This window comes from Hyla sarda, chromosome 5, assembly GCF_029499605.1.
Source record: "Hyla sarda isolate aHylSar1 chromosome 5, aHylSar1.hap1, whole genome shotgun sequence".
Classification (NCBI taxonomy): domain Eukaryota; kingdom Metazoa; phylum Chordata; class Amphibia; order Anura; family Hylidae; genus Hyla; species Hyla sarda.
This window is the reverse complement of record NC_079193.1, coordinates 40,979,846-41,003,291: the sequence shown is the minus strand read 5'-3', so window position 1 is coordinate 41,003,291 and position 23,446 is coordinate 40,979,846. Positions and strand designations below refer to the sequence as shown.

The following is a 23,446-nucleotide window of genomic DNA, read 5'->3' as shown; positions in this document are numbered from 1 at the left end:
TGGTTACAGACCAAAAATACTGTATTCTGATACTGCAGTCATACTACCTATCACTGTCCCCAATTCTTTACTTGGAAGCCCCATCGATAATGAAAGCAGCTGGCGACATATGGGAGCTGCTCCTCCACTTATTTAGAGGTCAATTGACCTTTGTTCTTGGGTTCAGTGGGGGTTGCAGTGGTCCGACCCAACCAGAAATAGTCAATCTTAAGATTTGTAGAAAGGAAATAGAGACAGTGGAATTTACTGCACATGATTTAGTGCTCGGCAATGTTTGGAAACACCATAGAGAATAGAGTGATGGGCACATATAAAAGCCACCCATCCATTCATTTGGGGATCAACTGACCTTCATTCTTGGGATTAGTGGAGATCTCACCCAATCAACTAGTTATCCCCCAATTTTTGGATAGAAAATAACTTTTGATCTTCAGATTACCCCTTTAATAGTAAAAGGAAAGCATAACCAGAGATTTGGGTACTACTAGGTGAATACCCCCTGGATAAGTGCAGCTATTTCATTTCTAAAAACTGTTGCAAAGATGTGTGTACAAGGTCTTACTCAATTTGTGATATTTACGAATGCAGTAAAATGGCGTCTATGGCAGCGAAAGCTGTAAACCCGCTTTATTTATATGGCTTAGGACTAGCAAATGGGCAATTTCTAGGGAATTCCAGATCAGACAGAGATCATTACTAATAGAGTAAGAGGCTTTAAACAATGAAATCATGTAAGTCCAATAATTTTGTATGTTTTATATAATACGAGGTGAATTTTTTAGATTCAGAAGTTTTGGAATTTTAGATCAATGTAAACATTTACATATCCCATAGTATGGGATGAATAGGGTTTCTTACCTAGAAACAGCCCTTGCCAATAACACAGCAGTTACTGAAGACTCATTCATTCTGACCAGTTCTGTCCATTTCCACATATTTTTAACCTGGTTAGGATGTATGAGAAGCGGCATTCACCCATATGAGAAGCGGCATTCACCCATGTGAGAAGCGGCAGTCACCCGTACGAGCAGCTGAGTTTGCTTTAGCAGGAAAAAAGCATTCATTACCTCTCACTTGGGTTTAGGAGAGAAAATTCCATGGCAGAAAAACCATCGTATGTTTTTGGATTATTTATTGACATTGAATGTTTGCAATAAATCTCTCTATAATAATCTTCTGATTCCAAAACCTTGCCTTGACTGCGAAAAAAAGAAAATTTCCTTTGTCCATTTTATTGAGCGTTCTAGGGAGGCAGAGTTTGCAGTTAAACACTTGAGAGCAGTAATACATGCAGTTTAGGACTTTGGATGTCCGACATGGTGCATTTATACTGTAACTGAGAAAATGTATGAATTCCGGAAAAGGCCAAATTTTTTATTTTTGCACTTATGGTCTATTAAAGTTGGCTTTGTCAGATCTCTTATCGTAGGGCAGTAGATCAAGCGGGAAACACTGAGCTCAGGAAGATATAGTGGGGGGGGGGGGGGACTTATCATTGGCTTTTATCTTAATTTTTGTGTATATTATTTCATATTTTTTGTGCAAAAACATCCCTGTATCTCAAATGATTTTTGCAAAAATTGACTTGGTAGACGTTTTTCACTGGATGTGAATGAAGTGCGAATTTCACAAATCCTTCCAGAATTCATGGAGAAAGGCCTGTGAGTCCAGTTTGCCCCACCCATGCAGAGCAACCAACAGCTTTATATGTATACAAACTCACACAGGAAGAACTGCCAATCACTGTGAGTGTGAAAGAGAAGCAGGGCTCAAAAACTTTCTCTTTAAAAAGGTTGTTTGGGCAAAAGCGAAATTTTTGTATAAAAATAATAAACATACTATACTCACCACCTGCGGTCCCCTGTAGCCACCATACTGATGCTCCTGGTCCTCTGCTGGTCTGCAGGTATTGTGTGTGCTGTCCTATCTCCACAATACCTGCCATTCAGTGACTAAGGTGGGACACTGCTGCAGCCATGGACTGGGCACGTCTTGTCGGGTCTGGAAGGCACCCAACCCAAATGAAGTGGTGACCAGCAGAGGACTGGGAGGCACGTCAATGAGGCAGCTGCAGGAAACCGAAGGAGGTGAGTATAGCAAGTTTATTATTTAATACAACCCTCTGCCCTGAACAAATTTTGCTTATGCCTTCACAACCTCTTTAAGTCCAGGTATAATATTGACATTTTTCTTCATTAAAATACTGAATCGGGTTATAGAAAACAATAAATGTTGAACTCATCTTCCTCTCTATCCTAAGAACCATTAATTATTGGGGCTGTTTATTATTAGTTAAGGACCTGCCTCAGGGGTCAAGTCCTGGGGAAAAAAGTGAGGGAACTCATCCAACAATTACACTCAAGAGCTGATCCTGAAGGACTACTTCTAATGGGAACAGTATTCCTGCTGTGGAAAAAGTGCAGGAACTCAGTTCCCACACATTCCTATAGGACTTGAGCCCTGACCTGCCTGCTTTGCTGACCTGTCTGTGTTAGTAAATCCTTAAAATGATAATTCTGGAGAAATACTTCTCCATGATGTTAATCCTCTGTAATTCCTCCTGGAAACATGTGAATAAATTAAGAACTGGGCACCACCATTAACCTTGCCAGTGTGGTGTTACTTTTACCTTTGAGATAAGTGGCTTGAGGTGACCCGCTTATAACAAAAAAGAAAAAAAAAACATGATTTCCCAATACTCTGTTGGCAGGAGTTTATGCTATATGTGTCTTTGTCTGGAAACCCAGAAGCTGTGATACGGATTTCAGCCTGTTGAAGGTTTTGCTAGGATGTTGCGATAGTTTAGGCAAAATAGTCCTTATTGAAATTTGTGCAAAGGTTTGGGTGGACACATCCATAGTGCAACCGAAATGGTGCTTTGCAGAAAAGTAGAAAACAGGTTTTCTTAAAAACATTTATTATCTTATTTTATCTAAATAGATTCACAATTCTATGCTGATTAAAGTGGCATGTCAGGAAATGTTTTTAAAAAGGGTGGGTGCTTTAAAGAAAAAATAAATTAATAAAAATAAAAAACCTCACTTGCCCTGATCTGCCCCTCCCCCAACTGCTGTTCCGAAGGCTCCACTCTTCCTTTGGCGTGCCAACCCATCACAAAATGCCCAGTTTTTTATGTTTTGTTTTTTTTTCTAATTTTTATTAAGCACCCACACTCCTTAATAAAAATCCTCCCTGGAACACCATTTGATTTTAATAACATGTTTTGTTTTTTTATAGATGTTGGGGCTTTTGTGGTTTGGTACAGAGCTTTAAATCCCATTCATGTGAATCAGGTGACTGTATCAATTGACATCTTGAGTCCTACCGGACCTAGCAGTGGAGATCACTGACTATAAGGCTAAGTTCACACTGCAGAATCTCTGGCAAAAAAAAAAAATTTCTGGCCGGTTATTCCGGTGGCCAGCGGTGACTGAACCAGTCATTACTAGGACTGGTGCGTACACTGCCATCCCCATAGATGGCAATGAATTCCAGGTGGATTCCCCCGAAAGAATGAATAAGATAATTTTTCAGTGGCCTTATTTTCGTGGCAGAAACTCAGCCGCAGAGATTGCGCAATGTGCACTGTGCAGCGGAATCCCATTGATGGGGTGATGGACCATTGGGCAAATGCTTGACCACAGAATACAGATAAGAAGATCCCTTTTGGTAACGTGCATAGACCTAGCAGTATTGGACCCCACTTTGCCTCTGTGGGCAAAACTGAAATATTTACTACTTATATTTAGTCATTACAATTGATTCTGAATAAAACCTATTAATATTAACCAATTATTGACAATACTTAGCACATGAGTTATGCTTTCTATATAAATTCTGTATTTATCTTTATTACATACAATTGACACAAGCCCAATACATGTAATATAAAGGTTTATAAAATGAATCTATGAAGATCACTATTCCAGATTATAAACAATTCTTCAGAAAATGTGTCCATAAACTCACCCTTCTTTCCTTGGTTTCCGCTTCTCATCTTTGTATGGCAACTGAAAAAATTTTCATATATGTATGTGAGGATTAAAGAAATTTTTTGTCTTTTCACAGAAGTTATATTAAAAATTCTAAGAGAGATAAGAATATTATATGGATTAGAATATTTGGCCACAATGACTGCTGTAATCTGACGCAGCCCAGAAAGATACTGCACAGCGGTAACACAGGAGCTGTCTATCCAAAGAATTCTATAGAGGAAAGAGATACAGGAAAGGAACATGGAGGGAGGGCGGCTAATGTTTTCCAGCCAAAGTTACCGTAATGATGCCAGACATGTTTTTCCATCCATCTTTAGTTAGATCTAAACATATTATCAGAATATTTATAGTGAACACTTAAATGAAAGGGACATAGCTATATAAAGGGACAACATGCCTTGTCGGCCACCTGTGCAGATTTAAAGGGCCCTTGCCGATGATGGTGCCCAATATAACATTAAAGAGGACGCCCCCTCCCATAGACTTGTATTGAAGGGGCGGGTCGTGACATCACAAGGGGGCGGGGCTGTGACGTTACAATGCTCCGACCCCTGTATCGCCTATCATTACGCACAGAGCGAGTTTGCTCTGTGCAGTAATGACAGCCGGGTGCTGCAGCCGAGATTGTGGGGGTCCCCAGAAGCGGATAGGGGATAAGATGTCTAGGGGCAGAGTACCCCTTTAAGGATACCTAAATGATTAAATAATCACTCATGTGGCCCAGTTACAGGATTAATTGAGCTTTGTGAATCACTCAGATTGGTGCTTGTTTTTGGGAGCCCACTGGCCCATGTAAAAGGGCCTATAGCCCTTCAAACCAACCAATTGTACCATCCACTCTGTGGAAGCCCAGAGAAGGAAGGTAAGAAAAGGCAGCTCAAAGAAGGAAGGTCAGAGAAGGAAGCTTAGAGATCGAAGGTCAGAGAAGTAAGGTCAGAGAAGGAAGGTCAGAGAAGGAAGGTCAGAGAAGGAAGGTCAGAGAAGTAAGGTCAGAGAAGTAAGGTCAGAGAAGGAAGGTCAGAGAAGTAAGGTCAGAGAAGTAAGGTCAGAGAAGAAAGCTTAGATAAGGAAGGTCAGAGAAGGAATCTTAGAGAAGGATTCTTAGAGAAGGAAGGTCAGAGAAAGAAGTTTAGAGAAGGAAATTTAGTGAAGGAAGCTTAGAGAAGGAAGGTTAGAGAAGGAAGGTCAGAGAAGGAAGGTCAGAGAAGAAATCTTAGAGAAGGAAGGTTAGAGAAGGAAGGTCAGAGAAGAAATCTTAGAGAAGGAAGGTCAGAGAAGGAAGGTCAGAGAAGGAAGGTCAGAGAAGAAATCTTAGAGAAGGAAGGTTAGAGAAGGAAGGTCAGAGAAGAAATCTTAGAGAAGGAAGGTCAGAGAAGGAAGTTTAGAGAAGGAAGTTTAGTGAAGGAAGCTTAGAGAAGGAAGGTTAGAGAAGGAAGGTCAGAGAAGGAAGGTCAGAGAAGAAATCTTAGAGAAGGAAGGTTAGAGAAGGAAGGTCAGAGAAGGAAGGTCAGAGAAGAAATCGTAGAGAAGGAAGGTCAGAGAAGGAAGCTTAGAGAAGGAAGGTCAGAGAAGGAAGGTTAGAGAAGGAAGGTCAGAGAAGGAAGGTCAGAGAAGAAATCTTAGAGAAGGAAGGTCAGAGAAGGAAGCTTAGAGAAGGAAGGTTAGAGAAGGAAGGTCAGAGAAGGAAGGTCAGAGAAGAAATCTTAGAGAAGGAAGGTCAGAGAAGGAAGCTTAGAGAAGGAAGTTTAGTGAAGGAAGCTTAGAGAAGGAAGGTCAGAGAAGAAAGCTTAGAGAAGGAAGATCAGAGAAGATAGGTCAGAGAAGAAAGCTCAGTTTTACTTGGTACAGGTTGAATAAGGCAATAACAAGATATGTTTCCACTGAATATATTTTTAGCTTGGTACATTAAATGAGATGGAAAGTGCATTTACTGTAGCTTGTCAGAAAACTTTCTGAATGCCTCAGAACCGTAAGAAATGTCTATGATGAATGTGATCTATAAAGTAATGGAAGAATTCAGAAGCAAAGAGTAGAAAAAAAATCATTTTATTTTTCTTTTAACTGGAATAACCCTACAAAAATGTTTTTAGTAACAAAAGATACAGTTGAAAAACCTGGAACTAGAATGATGATCTGCAAAATAACTACAACTCCCATCATAGTCTGACAGCTTGGGGATGCTGTAGAGGTACTGGTTGAGCAGAACATTCTTAGCCATGTCCTCATTACTACTACTGCCCCCAAATGGGGGTGTGATGTCCTCACAATGGGATCCTTAATTATATTTATTCAAGACACAATATCCCACCTAACTAATTTTAAGGAATAAAATCGAGGCAATTGGCATCAGCCTTATAAGGGTTTTTTGCCTTCCTCTGGGTCAACACAGTAAGGATATAAGGTGAACTTGATGGACTCTTGTCTTTTTTTTAACCTCATGAACTATGTACTTATGTAAGAAGATTAGTAAGCCAATTTGGAGGACACGAATTTTTATAATGTTGCATATTGAAATGATATAATGTGATTTTTTTTTCAAAATTAGAAAATGAATAAACCGTATGGACTTACATGTAGGAGACTGTAGTATGTAGACTCATCTGGGCTGGTTAACGTCTTAGGATTCTGTCTTCTTGGACCCCTCTGAGGCTTACCAACATCTATTTGGGAACAATCCAAAACAAAAAAAATGACAAAATAGAATAAGACAAAGTATCAGTAACACATGAGAAAAAAAAAACTGGTACCGTATTTTTCGCCGTATAAGACGCACTTTTTCTTCCCCAAAACTGGGGGGGAAAAGTTGGTTTGTCTTATACGGCGAATACACCCCTATCGCGGCGGTCCCTGCACCCATCAATGGCCGGGACCCGCGGCTAATACAGGACATCACCGATCGCGGTGATGCCCTGTATTAACCCTTCAGACGTGGCGATCAAAGCTGACCGCCGCGTCTGAAGGGAAAGTGACACCAACCCAGCTGTTCAGTCGGGCTGTTCGGGACCGCCGCGATTTCACCGCGGCGGTCCCGAACAGCTTACAGGACACCGGGAGGGACCTTACCTGTCTCCTCGGTGTCTTCTCCGTTCAGGGATCCCCTGAATGGCCGGCGCTCTCCTTCCTCGTCATCATGTCGTCGCGTACGTGCGTCGGCATGCGTAACGACGTGATGGCGGCGACGGAGAGCAAGGATACCCGGCCGGCACCAGAGACGTTCCGGAGCGGCGGGGACAGCGATGGAGCGACATCCAGGGCAGCGGTGACGGGTCCGGAGCGGCGGGGACACGTGAGTATTACCTCCTATGCAGTGGTCTTCAATCTGCGGACCTCCAGATGTTGCAAAACTACAACTCCCAGCATGCTGGGAGTTGTAGTTTTGCAACATCTGGAGGTCCGCAGGTTGAAGACCACTATTGGGTTCAAAATCTTAATTTTTTTAGATTTTGCACCTATAAATTGGGTGCGTCTAATACGCCGGTGCGTCCTATAGGGCGAAAAATACGGTAAATAGAAGTTTTCAAGCTCCTGGGTCCTAAAAAATTATCTGTAATATGGCCCCCCCAAACTATCACGTCATTTATAGGACTCATATGGCACAAAGAGTCTCCAGGCCCTGGTTTGACTGCAACATCTGTACCCCCTATAGTTACAACCCTATGGGTGAAGGATTACAAACAGAGATAGCCGCCACTCGTCACTCATGCTCTGTAGTTTTTTTTAGTACAGATTAGAAGCCAAAAACAACCAGCTCTTGGTGATGCTATGGGACACATCAGGTTTTCCCTTAGTGTTGTTGCTGTAAATGTCTTCAATGTATTCTACTATCACTACAGATTGTTCTGATTGCCGCAGCTTCTTAATTAAATGGTTTACTTCATTAAAAGATTAGGAAAACCACAACCACAAGTAAATATCTATCATGGGAACTTCAGAAACGTAATAAAAGATGGTGTACCTGCTGATAGAACGGGTCATAGGAGTGGAATGAATAATAATTGTACAATATAATGATACATATAGTATTCCTTCGTGTGACGTTCTGTCAACCAAACTAAACTTTTAATATATTGTTCATTATGTAATCATAAGACACTTTGCTATTTACTTGCTGTTAAAATTCTCAACCTTTTTATGTTTTTAATGTGATTGAAAAAAAGACCACTAGGTGGCTCTGTTCTGTTCCCTGCTGCAAGTCAAACAGTTAGTTTAGTCTCCTCCCGGCCTGGCAGGAGACCAAACTCAGGAAGTGCATACGGGGCATGGTGAGTAGTGTTGAGCGGCATAGGCCATATTCGAATTCGCGAATATTCGCGAATATATGGACGAATATTCGTCATATATTCGCGAATATTCGCATATTCGTTATATTCTCGTTTTATTTTCGCATATGCGAACATTCGCGTATACGAAAATTAACATATGTGAAAATTAGCATAAACAAAATTATTATACGCGAAAATTCGCATATGCAAATTTTCGTAGATGCGAATTTTCGCGCGCCAGTCTCACACAGTAGTATTACAGCCTTCTTTACACCACACAAGCTGGAAGCAGAGAGGGGTGAACACTGTGATGTGTACTGTGAAGAAAAAAATAAAAATAAATAAATAAATAAATAAACGAATATTCGTAATTACGAATATATAGCGCTATATTCGCGAAATTCGCGAATTCGCGAATATGCGATATTCGCGAATAATATTCAAATTGCGAATATTCGCGAGCAACACTAATGGTGAGGCACAGCTCTCGCAGGCTTCGCACCTGCTGGGGAATGCCTACTTTCTCCTTCTAGGAGTTCACAAAATGCTCAAAAAATTTTTTTAAGGCATGGAGGGGTGTTAGGAGTAGTTAGGGAATATAATCTGAGTTAGTTTAGAAAATCTGGTTTGATGACAGGTACCATTTAAGGGTAGGGTCACACGTACTGTATTTTCTGCAGCACTTTATTTTTTACCTATTGACTTCAATGGATAGGAAAATATGCAACAGTAAATACGCAGCAGAATACGGCACGTGTGACCCTACCCTTAAAGCGGTACTCCACCCCTAGACATCTTATCCCCTATCCAAAGATGTCTGATGGGACCCCGTGATCTCTGTGCAGCACCTGGCATTCTGAAAGTTATTTTCTGAACATTGAGTTTGGGTAGCCGTGGTCATGACGTCATACCACGCCCCCTTGTGACATCATGCCACACCCATTCCATTCATGTCTATGAGAGGGGGTGTGGTGGCTTTCATGCCCCCTCCCATAGACATGCATGGAGGGGGCATGGCATGACGTCACAACCACGGCCAGCCAAACACAGTGTTCTGAAAAGAACTTTCAGAATGCCGGGTGCTGCACAGAGATGGCAGGGTCCCAGCGGTGGGACCCCCACAATCTGACATCTGATCCCCTATCCTTTGAATTAAAAAATCCTCCACTATTCACAGGATAAAGAATAACTAGACATTATGGTCTGACTGCTAGGACCCCCCCCCGTTATTACAACAATGTAGGTAAGTTGTCCCAGCCACCACTCTATCGACTGTCTATAGGACTTCCATACATAGCTGAGTTTAGCGCTTATGAATGTTTGAAAATCCCACAGAGAATGAATAAGTGGCTGAATGTGTCCTCTGCTGCTCCATTCACTAGAGGTCCATTCTGCCGAGAGTTATTCTCTATCCTGGAGAAAACTTTCAGTCTGGGGACAACCCCTATATTAGGACTGAATTATAGAGAGGGCACAAGGGACAATTTTCCAGGGTCTCCCACCATCTAGTGACCTTCACCACTTCATCGTCTTTATCAGTTGGGTATGGGAGTTTAAAACAAATTGTAATTGATAAAAAAAAAAATGACCAATGCCTGATGACCATTGAAGACATTGCCAAAAATAATCCAGATTGTTTTCTATTTCAAGTGGTTAAAGACCCTGTAGTGATAGTGGCACCTTCAGCAATGAAAGGGTTGGTGATACATTTTTATTTGGTCTCCCTTATTTTGGGGATTTGTTCTCACAATTCCCACATATTTATTTAGTCTCCTTCATTTTCTTCCAAAAGGTGACAAATTCTGTAGTGATGGTGGCACTTTCTACAATGTAAGGGTTGGTCGAACATATCTGCCCCACCATTGCTTCTGACCCTGCACCAGTCTACAACTCTGGAACATGAATTAAATATTTTTTTGTGATTTTATACAAGTAAAATTAAGATAGCATTATTAGCTAAAAGTGTATGTAATATTTTTGAACTCAAACCTCCTAAGATGACCTCCTAAAAATATATAAATATCTATGTCAAAACATCATACATTAAAGGAAAACAGTCATCCCCTTCATCCACACTAAACGCTTATAGTGTGTGTGAACTGGAGTCCAACAAGGGGTCACTTACTTAAATATATGTCCAATAGGTCCTGGGATATGTCCCCTAGAAGATCATGTGCTGAATTCAGTGAATCGTGCAGTGGGGGCAGGGCTTCACTGGAGGCGTGGCTTCATTGGCTCAATTTACATATTTATTTTCTGTGACTCCACATCCTAGTACTGTTGTTAAGATATGTAACAAAGGAAGGTGCCAGTGACCAGGTGACTTGGAGGTGACCTATAGGACCCCTCCAATGTCCTCCTATATAAACTAAGGGAGGAGTTAGCTAGGGCTCTTGAGTTCCAGTCTTTGCTGAGTGCAGAACAGTCAAGACCTGAGAGTGTCTGGTGTCCTGAGGAGACCCAAGGCCTAACCACATAGCCACGCTTCCACCAACCAAGTGCCCCACAGGAGAACGTCAAAGCCCGGTAAGCTACCACAGGTGTGATGTCTAGTCAGTCATAGTCAAGTCAGTCAAGTCTGCTAAATTCCGTGTGGGTCTGCCTAATTCCGTCTAAGTCCACTACAAATCTCAGCGAGCCCTCAAGTCTCCAAAGTGTAAAGACTGTAAAACCTGTTTACCTCAGTAAAGCTGCCGTTGTTCCGTAACTTGGCGTCAAAGTCATTATTTACCCGCACCTAGCCCAGGATCCAGCGGCCATACCTCTGTTGGTGCTGAGGTTAACCATGCCCTGGCATCACGAATACAAGGGGTTAATGTCATCTGCCCCTAGGGTAATAACATCTGCACTTCATCACACCCTCACCACATTGTGCTGCAGTACAAATGTATTGCAGCATAGTATAACCTGTAAAAAGTGTAAAAAATAAAATAAAAAATTCTTCAATAAAAGTATGACGTGTAAAAAAAAAAAAAAAAATACCCCTTTCCCAACAAAAGCTGTGTATTATCATCAAAAAAGATCAAAAACACAAATCATATACATAATAGGTAAAGCCACGTCTGTAATGACGTGTACTATAAAACTAAGTATGACTAACTATGACTAAGGCCCCAGGGGCCGAAACGCGTCATGTTACTTGAATCCTTGTCATTTCCTATGGCAACTATTTTACTCCAATAACGAAGTTCCTTTTTCCCGAGTCAGCACTGGATGTTTTCCTCCTTTTTTTTTGTACTGTAAAACTATAATGTAAATTATCCCGCATGGTGAACGCCATAAAAAAAAAACAACAAAAAAATGCTAAATTTGCCAATTTTGGTACAAATAGCGGAATAAAAAAGATAAAAAGGTAGCACGTATAGTAAAAATTATACCAATAAAAATTACAGCTCATCCTGCGAAAAAACTCAACGACTCAATGGTGTCATAGGAAAAATTACGGCTGTTAGAAAATGAATGGCAGAAAAAGAATTTTGCTCAGAAAAGGATAAAGAACGTAAAAAGCTATATGAAATCACCATTATCGTACCGACCCACAGAATAAATATAACATCACTTTTACCGCACAGTGTACACTATAAAACATTTTTTTTAAATGCCAGAAATTTTCCAGTTTTTCACAATATTTTGGAGTTTTTCACAAAAAATGTGTCAACAAAAATGCACCACTTATATACCGTATTTATCGGGGTATACCACGCACCGGCCTATAACGCACCCTCATTTTACCACGGATATTTGGGTAAAAAAAGTTTTTTACCCAAATATCCATGAAAAAATGAGGGTGCGTGTGTGCGCGTGTATACCCCGATACAGCCCCAGGAAAGGCAGGGGGAGAGAGGCCGTCGCTGCCCGCTTCTCTCCCCCTGCCTTTCCTGGGGTCTAGAGCGCTGCTGTCGGCCCTTTTCACCCCCTGGTTATCGGCGCCGCTGCCCGTTCTGTCCCCCTGACTATCGGTGCCGGCGCCGATAGCCAGGGAGAGAGAAGCAGCGCCGACAGCCAGGGGGAGAGAAGGGGCAGCGGCACCCATTGCCGGCGCCGCTGCCCCGTTGCCTCCCCCCATCCCCGGTGGCATAATTACCTGAGTCCGGTCCGCGCTGCTCCAGGCCTCCGTCGTGCGTCCCCAGCGTCGTTTCTATGCACGGCGCGGCGCTCTGACGTCATGCGCCGCGCCGTTCAGCGCATAGCAATGACGCCGGGGACGCACGACGGAGGCCTGCAGCAGTAGAGCAGCGCGGACCGGACTCAGGTAATTATGCCACCGGGGATGGGGGGAGGCAACGGGGCAGCGGCGCCGGCAATGGGTGCCGCTGCCCCTTCTCTCCCCCTGGCTGTCGGCGCCGCTTCTCTCTCCCTGGCTATCGGCGCCGGCACCGATAGTCAGGGGGACAGAACGGGCAGCGGCGCCGATAACCAGGGGGTGAAAAGGGCCGACAGCAGCGCTCTAGACCCCAGGAAAGGCAGGGGGAGAGAAGCGGGCAGCGACGGCCTCTCTCCCCCTGCCTTTCCTGGGGGTGTATCGGCGTATAACACGCACACAGACTTTAGGCTAAAAATTTTAGCCTAAAAAGTGCGTGTTATACGCGGATAAATACGGTATGTCATGAAAAAAATCTCAGAATCGCTCCGCTCAGAAAAACATTCTAAAGTTATTACCATTTAAAGAGACCGAGTCATGTTAAAAAAAGAAAAAGAGCCTGGTCATTAAGGTAAAATATGGGTCCGTCCGTAAGGGGTTAAAGGGGTACTCCGGTGGAAAACATTTTTTTTTTAAATCAACTGGTGACAGGAAGTTAAAGAGATATATAAATTGATTCTATTAAAAAATCTTTACCCTTCCAGTACTTTTTAGCAGCTGTATGCTACAGAGGAAATTCTTTTCTTTTTGAATTTCTTTTTTGTCTTGTCCACAGTGCTCTCTGCTGACACCTGATGCCCGTATCAGGAACTGTCCAGAGCAGGAGAAAATCCCCAAAGCAAACCTATGCTGCTCTGGACAGTTCCTGACACGGTCATCAGGTGTCAGCAGAGAGCACTGTGGACAATACAAAAAAGAAATTCAAAAAGAAAAGAATTTCCTCTGTAGCATACAGCTGCTTAAAAGTACTGGAAGGGTAAAGATTTTTTTTTTTTTATAGAAGTTATTTACAAATCTGTTTAACTTTCTGGCACCAGTTGATTTAAAAAAAAAAAAAAATGTTTTCTACCGGAGTACCCCTTTAAGACCCCTTTAAGGGAACCTAGGAAAATGTCAGAGGTGATAATGTAAACGCAGTTCCTTTTATAAAAAAAAAAAAAAATATGCAAAATACAATTATTCCCATTGTAAAGCTGAAACTACAATGATATAGAAGTTTTACATACACTGTGGAGCTTTAATACACAAGCATCAAAAAATATCAGTGCACTGGGTATTAGGATCCTGCTGCTTTTATGTACATCAGTGGTCTCAAACTGTGGCCCTCCAGATGTTGCAAAACTTCAATTCCCAGCATGCCCGGACAGCCGTTGGCTGTCCGGGCATGCTGGGAGTTGAAGTTTTGCAACATCTGGAGGGCCACAGTTTGAGACCACTGGTGTATAGTTTGCTCTAATAGGAGTCTCAGAGTTTCAGTGTTACCTTAAAGGGGTACTCCCGTGGCAAATTTTTTTTTTTAAATCAACTAGTGCCAGAAAGTTAAACAGATTTGTAAATCACTTCTATTAAAAAATCTTAATCCTTCCACTACTTTTTAGGGGCTATATACTACAGATGAAATGCTTATCTTTTTAGATTTCTCTGACGTCATGACCACAGTGCTCTCTGCTGACCTCTGCTGTCCATTTTAAGAACTGTCCAAAGTAGGAGAAAATCCCCATAGTAAACATATGCTGCTCTGGACTGTTCCTAAAATGGACAGCAGAGGTCAGCAGAGAGCACTGTGGTCATGACATCAAAGAAATCTAAAAAGATAAGCATTTCCTCTGTAGTATACAGCCCCTAAAAAGTACTGGAAGGATTAAGATTTTTTAATAGAAGTAATTTACAAATCTGTTTAACTTTCTGGCACCAGTTGATTTAAAAAAAAAAAAAAAAAAAAAGTTTTCCATGGGAGTACCCCTTTAGAAGTAACAAAATGCATCATTCCCTATACATTATACAGGATATATCAGAGGAGCTTGCATTATGAATCCACTGTTATCTCAAAGTCAACCAAACAATATGACCTGCGGCCATTGTTTACAAGCATCAGAATAAGGGTCAATGCACACAGCAGTGCCATATAACAATGCTAGAGGAGAATACATTGGACAATAATACTGTATTTGTTTAAATATAACACAATACTTTTTTTTTTATTTTTTTGAATGAAATCTATGAAAACATCCTCTGTGTGCCTCCTTATGGAATCAGCAGACTAGAGTATTGGCACTATATTACAGATCGGTATAGCGAAACAATACGGCCAGGGGCTTAAAGAGGTACTCCACTGGAAAACATTTTTTTTTTTTTATCCACTGGTGCCAAAAACAGATTTGTAAATTACTTCTATTTAAAAAAAATCTTAATCCTTCCAGTACTTATTAGCTGCTGTTTGTTCCAGAGGAAGTTCGTTTCTTTTTGAATTTCCTTTCTGTCTGACCACAGTGCTCTCTGCTGACACCTCTGTCCATGTCAGGAACTGTCCAGAGTAGGAGAAAATCCCGATAGCAAACCTCTCCTGCTCCTGACAGTTTCTGACACGGACAGAGTTGTCAGAAGAGAGCTTTGTGGTCAGACAGAAAAGAACAACTTAACTTCGCGTGGAGCACACAGCAGCTGATAAGTACTGGAAGGGTTACGATTTTTTAATAGAAGTAATTTACAAATCTGTTTAACTTTCTGGCATCACTTGATTTGAACAAAAAAATATATATAATAATTTTCCACCGGAGTACCCCTTTAACTTTATCATTTTTTTGGTGGAGCTCGAAATTTCGTTTTTTAGTCTTGTGCACAGTGAGGCAGGATCCCATTGAAAACAATAAGTGATTGTAAGCCTTGCTGTGATAGACCTGTATTACAGAACAAAGATGATTCAGAATACAAATAACACAGTAAATTGCAAAAATAAAAAAAAGGCATCAAAACACAATAAAATCCCAATAAAAACGGACCAAATTAACCTCTTTACTGCCGTCACGTTACTATCCTTCTGCGACTACATTTTGCACGACAAGCTGAGCAGCACGGAATCCCACCCTAAATAGAAGTATCTTATTATCGTCAGCCCACAATGACAACGTGTAATTATGGAATACGTACGTGCGTGCGTGCGTGCGTTAGTTGTAGTTAATTTCTTTAAAAAAAAACTAAATAAAAGAAAAAACGAAAAAAGTTTGACAGCCGAGAAAAATTCCCATTTACAGGAGATGATTCATCCGTCACAAGGCACAAGCCAGATGACTAACACCATCCGTAACTACCGAGCGGAACCTTCACCCCCCCCCAGTCTGCAATTATTGGAGCGGGCTGGAGGACTCGAGGAGATAACATTAAGGCGATTTTTTTTCTTCTAACTCCTCTTACGGTTCACTCGTTGGCAGACGTGCGGACATTTCCCTGACATCAGCAGTGGAAATATCCAGAGAGTGGTGGACGCAGCTAGAGAAGATGCTCAGCGGGGAGACGGTTTTATGCTAGGACAGCAAAGTTGGAGTAATGGATTTCCTACGGTAGTGTCTCCCAACCAGGGTGCCTCCAGCTGTTGCAAAACTACAATTCCCAGCAGGAAGCCGGTTTTATGCTAGGACAGCAAAGTCGGAGTAATGGATTTTGTACGGTAGTATCTTCCAACCAGGGTGCCTCCAGCTGTTGCAAAACTACAATTCTCTGCATGCCCGGACAGCTGTTGGCTGTCCGGGCATGCTGGGAATTGTAGTTTTGCAACAGCTGGAGGCACCCTGGTTGGGAAACACTACGGCCCTACTGTCCTAATTCGGCGCTGTTTCATAGAGGCAGCAGATGTCAATGTATCCTTTATGTGTTTCTCTTATAAACGATGGTATTTTTATTTGTTGACCTTAGTAAAATAACAGATACAGCGATATATCACGTTAAGTTTTAAAGGGTACCTCTCATCAAAAAAACTTTTGATATATTATAGATTAATGTATGCAGAATAACTTTACAATTGCATGTCATTAAAAAATCTGCTTCTTTCTATTTAATTTTCCACTTTGAAGAAATGACCACTAGGGGTCTCCCTACCAGTCCTGGCAGCAAGCATTTCAGACTCATGCTGGAGTCCTAAACACTACAAGCTGCCAGTCTGCTTTGTTCACAAAGGAGAACACTCAGAGCTGCCAGCCTGCTTTGTTCACAGCCTGTTTGGCTGTGAACAAAGCAGGCTGGCAGCTCTGAGTGTTTGGGACTCCAGCATGAGTCAGAAATGCTTGCTGACAGGACTGATCGGGAAAAATACAATAGAAAGAAGCATATTTTTCATTAACATGCTATTGGAAAGTTATTCAACATTCATTAATCTAAAATATATCAAAAGTTTATTTGATGAGAGGTACCCTTTAATGCAGTAAGTCCATACTAAAGTGGCCGAAAGCAAACAGACAATTCCTTTAAAGGGGTACTCTGCTGGAAAACATTTTTTTTTTAAACAGATTTGTAAAGTTAGAAAGTTAAACAGATTTGTAAATTACTTCTATTTAAAAATCCTTCCAGTACTTATCACCTGCTGTATGCTCCAGAGGAAGTTCTTTTCTTTTTGAGTTTCCTTTCTGTCTGACCACAATGCTCTCTGCTGACACCTCTGTCCATGTCAGGAACTGTCCAAAGCAGGAGAGGTTTGCTATGGGGACTTGTTTAACTTTCTGCCACCAGTTGATTAAAATAAAAAAAATAATAATGTTTTCCAGTGGAGTACCCCTTTAACATGCATCCTGTGCATAGGATCCCGCTGACCAGGTGGCAAAAGTGATTTATAAAAACGCAAAGGAAGATCCAGGGGTCTTTTGAGTCAGCGCAATAAAATCTTCAGTGTTTTCTTTCTCTGTAGTTAAAGGGGGTTGTCCAGTGAAAACTATCATATACCCAATTCACAGAATAGGGTTTAAGTAGCTGATCGTGGGGGGTCCCAGCAGGAATGTGGAGGGTCCCAGCATCTCTGGAACCGGACCCCGTCTCTCAATGAATGGTGTTTGCTGTAGTATAGCACTTGGGCATCTCTGGACCTCCCATAGAAATGAATCAATGAATGAGAGCCGGGGTCCCGTTTCGAAGAGGTCCGGCAGTCGGACCCCCGCAATCAGCTCCTTATTTCCTATTCCAGTGTTTCCTAACCAGGGTGCCCTCAGCTGCTGCAAAACCACAATTCCCTGCATGCCCGGACAGCCTTTGCCTATTCTGTGGATAAAGGATAAGATAGTTTTTACTGGACAACCCCTTTAAAACATACAATAATGTTGCATTTGTGCTAGACACGTTTCGAACAGTAATGTTCTTTATCACAGCATAACATTTTCCTCAAGTGATTCAACATATATAACACTAACAGGAAATAAAAGATAATCTAACTTTAAAGGGTTACTCCGCTCCCCAGCGTCCGGAACTCAATGTTCCGAATGCTGTGTGCGGGCTTCCGTGTTCACGCCCGCCCCCTGGTGACGTCACGCCCCGCCCCGTGATTTCACGCCCCGCCCCCTCAATGAAATCCTATGGAAAGGTGGTGCGACGGCCGTCACGCCCCCCTCCCAAAGACTTGCATTGAGGGGGCGGGACGTGACGTCACAGGTGGAGTGTGATATCACGAGGGGGCGGGGGTGAACATGGAAGCCCGCACACAGCATTCGGAACATTGAGTTCTGGATGCTGGGGAGTGGAGTAACCCTTTAACTTTTCTTGTAATATATTTATGTTTTTCTTTTTCTTTCACTAAAGGTGTACTCCACTGGAAAACAATTATTTATTTTCAAATCAACTGGTGCCAGAAAGTGAAACAGATTTCTAAACTTCTAAAAAAAATCTTAATCCTTCTACCTTCTACTTTAAAAATCTTAATCCTTCCAGTACTTATCAGCTGCTGTATACTACAGAGGAAGTTCTTTTATTTTTGAATTTCCTTTCTGTCTGACCACAGTGCTCTCTGCTGACACCTCCTTTTAAGGAACTGTCCAGAGTAGCATAGGTTTGCTGTGGGGATTTGCTCCTACTCTGGACAGTTTTTAAAATGGACAGAGGTGTCAGCAGAGAACACTATGGTCAGATGGAAAGGAAATTCAAAAACAAAAGAACTTCCTCTGTAGTATTCAGCAGCTGATAAGTACTGGAAGGATTAAGATTTTTGAATAGAAGTAATTTACACCAGTTGATTTAATAAAAAAAATATTTTTCCAGTGGAGTACCCCTTTAAATCATTTGAAGAAAAAAATGTTATTCTCTATTATGTTCCGACTGCATGTTCTTCCATCAATTATTTATTTAATTTTGTTGTCTTTTGGTGATTCCGTATAGGTTTAATATGCAAAATAGAAATCACAACAACCTTATAATATGGATGAGAGAACATATCACTTGATTTTTTTTCATAAAATAACACAATGTGCTTTTCTTACAATCTAATATATAAATGTGGAAATAGAAAGCAATAGCTTTGTTGCGTCGGCTGTAAAGTTCTCAGGTAGCAATTTCTGCCTCAAAACATTTCCAATAATGGAATCTGACAGAAGACAGCAAAAAACCGAATGAACCTGTAAATACCCTTAGATATCGCCTTGACACCGTGGCAGCGCACAAGCAGAGCGCCAGAACAAAGACTGTGCGGGGCTTTGTGAAAATGATAATTTGTTTTTGGAAGCCGAGCAGGTGATATATTTGCAATAGTACAGGGTATTTTGCATTAAATTATGCGGAAGGAAACAGCGTGATGGCGGTACGAAGCAATGAGCTCGCACAATCAGGCACGGAGAATACATTTATTTTATAGATTCCACCCTCAGCTCTACATTATACACAGGATACAGATACAAATACTAATACCCGCCCAAGGTTATCACATTTACAGGTGTCAGGTGAGTCCGCTGAGATTCTACCACCCACATACATGGGAACGCAAACAGTAATGTCCCTGCTATAAGCCATCAGGTAGGTTTCTTTGCAGGAAGAAGATCTCAACCTTTGTTTTCGAGTCACAAATATATATATATATATATAAAAAAAGAATGGCGCTAAATTATTGCCGTTATCCTCTAAACATAAAGAGGTGGATATCTAGGGTGACCACATTTCCTAACTGCCATTCAGGGACACTTACTTACGTTTAGACAGTGGCAGCCCCCCCCCCCCCCGTTTAGACAGACAGTGGCAGGGCCCCCCCCCCCTGTTTAGACAGCAGCAGCGCCCCCATTTAGACAGCAGCAGCGCCCCCCTTTAGACAGCAGCAGCAGCGCCCCCCTTTAGACAGCAGCAGCAGGGACCCCCTTTAGACAGCAGCAGCAGGGACCACCTTTAGACAGCAGCAGCAGGGCCCCCCTTTAGACAGCAAACCCCCCTGTAGACATTAGCAGCAGCACACAGCTCACCTGCGCTGTCCTCCGTCGGGTGCTACGGCTCCACTGCCCCGTTCTTCCGTCCTCCCGGTCTGCATCGTGTCGTCCTATGGAGGAGCATGTGACATATACGTCACTCCGCTTCCTCCGTAGCGTTACGCTCTGCGCAGGGGAGGAGGCGGAGTGACGTGTGTGTCACATGCCTCCTGGAACACTTTTTTTTTTCTATTATATTTTTATCTTGTTTCAACACTATGAAGCGGACGGGAGGACCGGAGAACGGGGCAGCGGAGCGGCAGCAGGTATCGGACATGTTATCGGGGACATTAAACGAGTCCCCAATACCATATAAATGGCTAGTATCGGCCCCGATACCAATACTAGTATCGGTATCTGGACATCCCTAGAAGTGACAGTGATCTGTCACAGTACAGCAGCGGTCGGCAGACGGCGGCTCACGGGCTCAGATCATTCCGGGACACTGCGTTGTCCCGGAATGAGGGTGACCGGGACTCGGGACAGACTCTCCAAATGCGGGACTGTGGTCACGTTCGCGGGCGATCCGGGACACGTGGTCACCCTAATCAGGATATCAAAGGTGGGTATGTGCTTGTCTGGTAGTGTTGCACTGCAGGCACAACACTGTAAAAAGCATATATATATATATATATATATATATATATATTTATAGTGGCTTTAAAGGGGTTCTCTACTGCCGCAGTGTTCAGAACATTTTGTTCCAAACGCTGGGTGCAGGCTGTGGGGGTCAAGACGTCATAGCCACACCTCCTTGTGCTGTAACTCCATGCCCCCTCAATGAAAGTTTATGGCGGCTGCCATGCCCCCTCCCATAGACTTGCATTAAAGGGGTACTCCGGCGCTAAGACATCTTATCCCCTATCCAAAGGATAGGGGATAAGATGCCTGATCGCGGGGGTCCCGACGCTGGGGACCCCCGTGATCTTGCACGCAGCACTCCTCACATAGGCTTGCATTGAGGAGGCGGAGTGTGTTGTCACACGGGGGTGGGGCCATAATGTCACAATGCTCCAGCCCCTGTGATCACCAGTGATCAGACCCGGAGCGAACGTGCTCTGGGGACTGATTCTAACGAGGTGCTGCTACAAGATCACTGGGGTCCGCGATCAGACATCTTATCCCCTATCCTTTGGACAGGGGATAAGATGTCTTAGCGCTGGAGTACCCCTTTAAGGGGGTGCGGTGTGACGTACCGAGGGAGGTGTCCGTGACATCACAACCCCCACTGCTTGCACCCAGTGTTCGGAACAAAATGTTCCAAATGCTGGGGCAGTGGAGTATCCCTTTAAAGGGGTTATGCGATTTGGAAAAACTGAGCTGATTTAAAAAAAAAAAATCCCCACCCCTGTTCTCAGGTTGTGTGTGGTATTGCAACTCAGTTCCATTTAATTGAATTGAGCCAAATTGTAATACCACACACAACCTGAGGACAGGTGTGGTGCTGTTTTTGGAAGAAATAAGCTCTGTTTTTCAATTTCAGGATAAACCCATTTAAAGGGTACTCCGCCTCTAGGCATCTTATCCCCTATCCAAAGGATAGGGGATAAGATGTCTGATCGCAGGGGTCCCGCAGCTGGGACCCCCATGATCTCTGTGCAGCACCAGGTGTTCATTAAGTGGCCATGACCTCACAACCCCCACCGCCCTCTCCAAACGTTCCAAACAAAATGTTCCAAACACTGGAGCAGCGAAGTACCCCTTTAATCCTTCATGGATGTCCAGAAGCAGCCTGCGTCTGAAGTGGGGAACCAAGATGGAGTGGTAGACACAGTAAGGAACAGTGCTGAGGATTCTGAGGAATCTCTCGGGGTGAGGATGCACACACCATCAAAAGAAAGCACCATTTACCAGACTGAAAATAAAAAAGTTTATTATGGACATCGCGTTTTAAGAAGCGCTTGTCTCTTTGTCAGGTTATAGCAAAGAGAGGGGCACCTCTTGAAACAGATTGTCCATAATAAACTTTTTTTATTTTTATTACATTTAATCCAGTAAATGGTTGTTTCTTTTGATGCTCACTTCCATCCCACACGTCCGCGCCCCAAGATATTCCTGGAAATCCCTTTGTTCTCAACCTTTGTTTTGTTACACTTCAAAAAACTCTCATTTTATTTGATTTCAACGACAATCATAGGGAAACTCAAGCACTTTTGCAAACAAATCGGGATTTAAATACAAAGCAAATCTAACAGATTAAACAAATTAGATCCAAAAAGAATTTTAGGAGTTTTGCCCATGTCTAGTTGGGAGCACTCCAGGCATACATGGTAAATGAAGAATAAACACTTGATGTGACCAGCCTCTAACCTTTGATCTCATGTTTTCCCTGGAAGCATTGGTATTACCATTACAATGACTGTACACGTCACCTTAAAGGGGTACTCCGCCCCTAGACATCTGATCCCCTATCCAAAGGGTGCAGAAAGGAGATTGTGTGGGAGATCTGCACCCTTTGGATAGTTCGTTTAGAATGTCGGGGGCAGCGCCGGAGGCTCGTGACATCACGGTCATGCACCGCTCATGACTTCACAGCCATGCCCCCTCAATGCAAGTCTATAGGAGGGGGCGTGAAGGCCTTCACGCCCCCTCCCATAGACTTGCATTGAGGGGGCGTGACCATGACCTCAAGAATGGGGCGTGGCTGTGACATCACGAGCCTCCGCCCCGCATTGCCAGTCATCCGGCACAGAGCGAAGTTCACTCCGGGTACCGGATGTTTGGGGTGCCGCAGCCGAGATGGCAGGGGGACCCCCGCGATCAGACATCTTATCCCCTATCCTTTGGATAGGGAATAAGATGTGTAGGGGCGGAGTACCCCTTAAATGGAATATAGTTCTAAGTACTGTAAAACATCTCCAAAAGGCCACCTCTTTGAGAAGGCTACCCTCTATCCACTTTCAGTCCACTATTCATGTTTAGTAGACCCTTTCTTCTTAAGAAAACCACCCCTATGGAAGGACAGAGGGTAACCCTATGGAAGGACTCTGGTGAAATTTTGGGTGGCCTCTTCAAAGAGGTTTCCCTCAGGGCTGGACTGAGGGTTAAAAACTATCCTGAAAAATAATTGCATACCAGCTCCCCAGCATTGTGTCATTATTTTAGCTCCCCTAGCTGAACATCATTATGCTATTTAAAGGGGAACTCCAGGGTAAAAACTTTTTTTTTCTTTAAATCAACTGTTGCCAGAATGTTAAATAGATTTGTGAATTACTTCTATTTAAAAAATCTTAATCCTTCTAGTACTTATCAGCTGCTGTATGCTCCACCGGAAGTTCTTTTCTTTTTATATATATTTTTTCCTGTCTGTCTACAATGCTCTCTGCTGACACCTCTGTCTGTCTCAGGAATTGTCCAGAGCAGGAGCAGATCCCTATAGAAAACCTCTCCTGCTCTGGACAGTTCCTGAGACAGACAGAGGTGTCAGCAGAGAGCACTGTGGTCAGACAGAAAATACATTTAACAAAAAAAGAACTTCCTCTGTAGTATACAGCAGCTGATAAGTACTGGAAGGGTTAATCTTTTTAAATAGAAGTAATTTACAAATCTGTTTAACTTTTTGGCACCGGTTGATTTAAAAAAAATTGTTTTTCACCGGAGTACCCCTTTAAAGGGAATCTTTCCATATGA

General features: G+C 42.7%; 1 protein-coding gene across 9 annotated transcripts in view; it reads right to left on the bottom strand.

The window, feature by feature from the left end:
- Window positions 1-23,446, bottom strand: part of MYO3A (myosin IIIA) — a 212,176-nt gene that overhangs the window by 5,237 nt on the left and 183,493 nt on the right. For all 9 annotated transcript variants that reach the window (XM_056519327.1, XM_056519328.1, XM_056519330.1 and 6 more), the window contains 3 exons: window positions 6,567-6,655; window positions 3,970-4,010; window positions 1,068-1,199 (listed from right to left, as the gene is read on the bottom strand). In XM_056519327.1, the coding sequence (XP_056375302.1) occupies window positions 1,068-1,199; window positions 3,970-4,010; window positions 6,567-6,655 (262 nt within the window). The remainder of the gene's footprint in view (window positions 1-1,067; window positions 1,200-3,969; window positions 4,011-6,566; window positions 6,656-23,446) is intronic.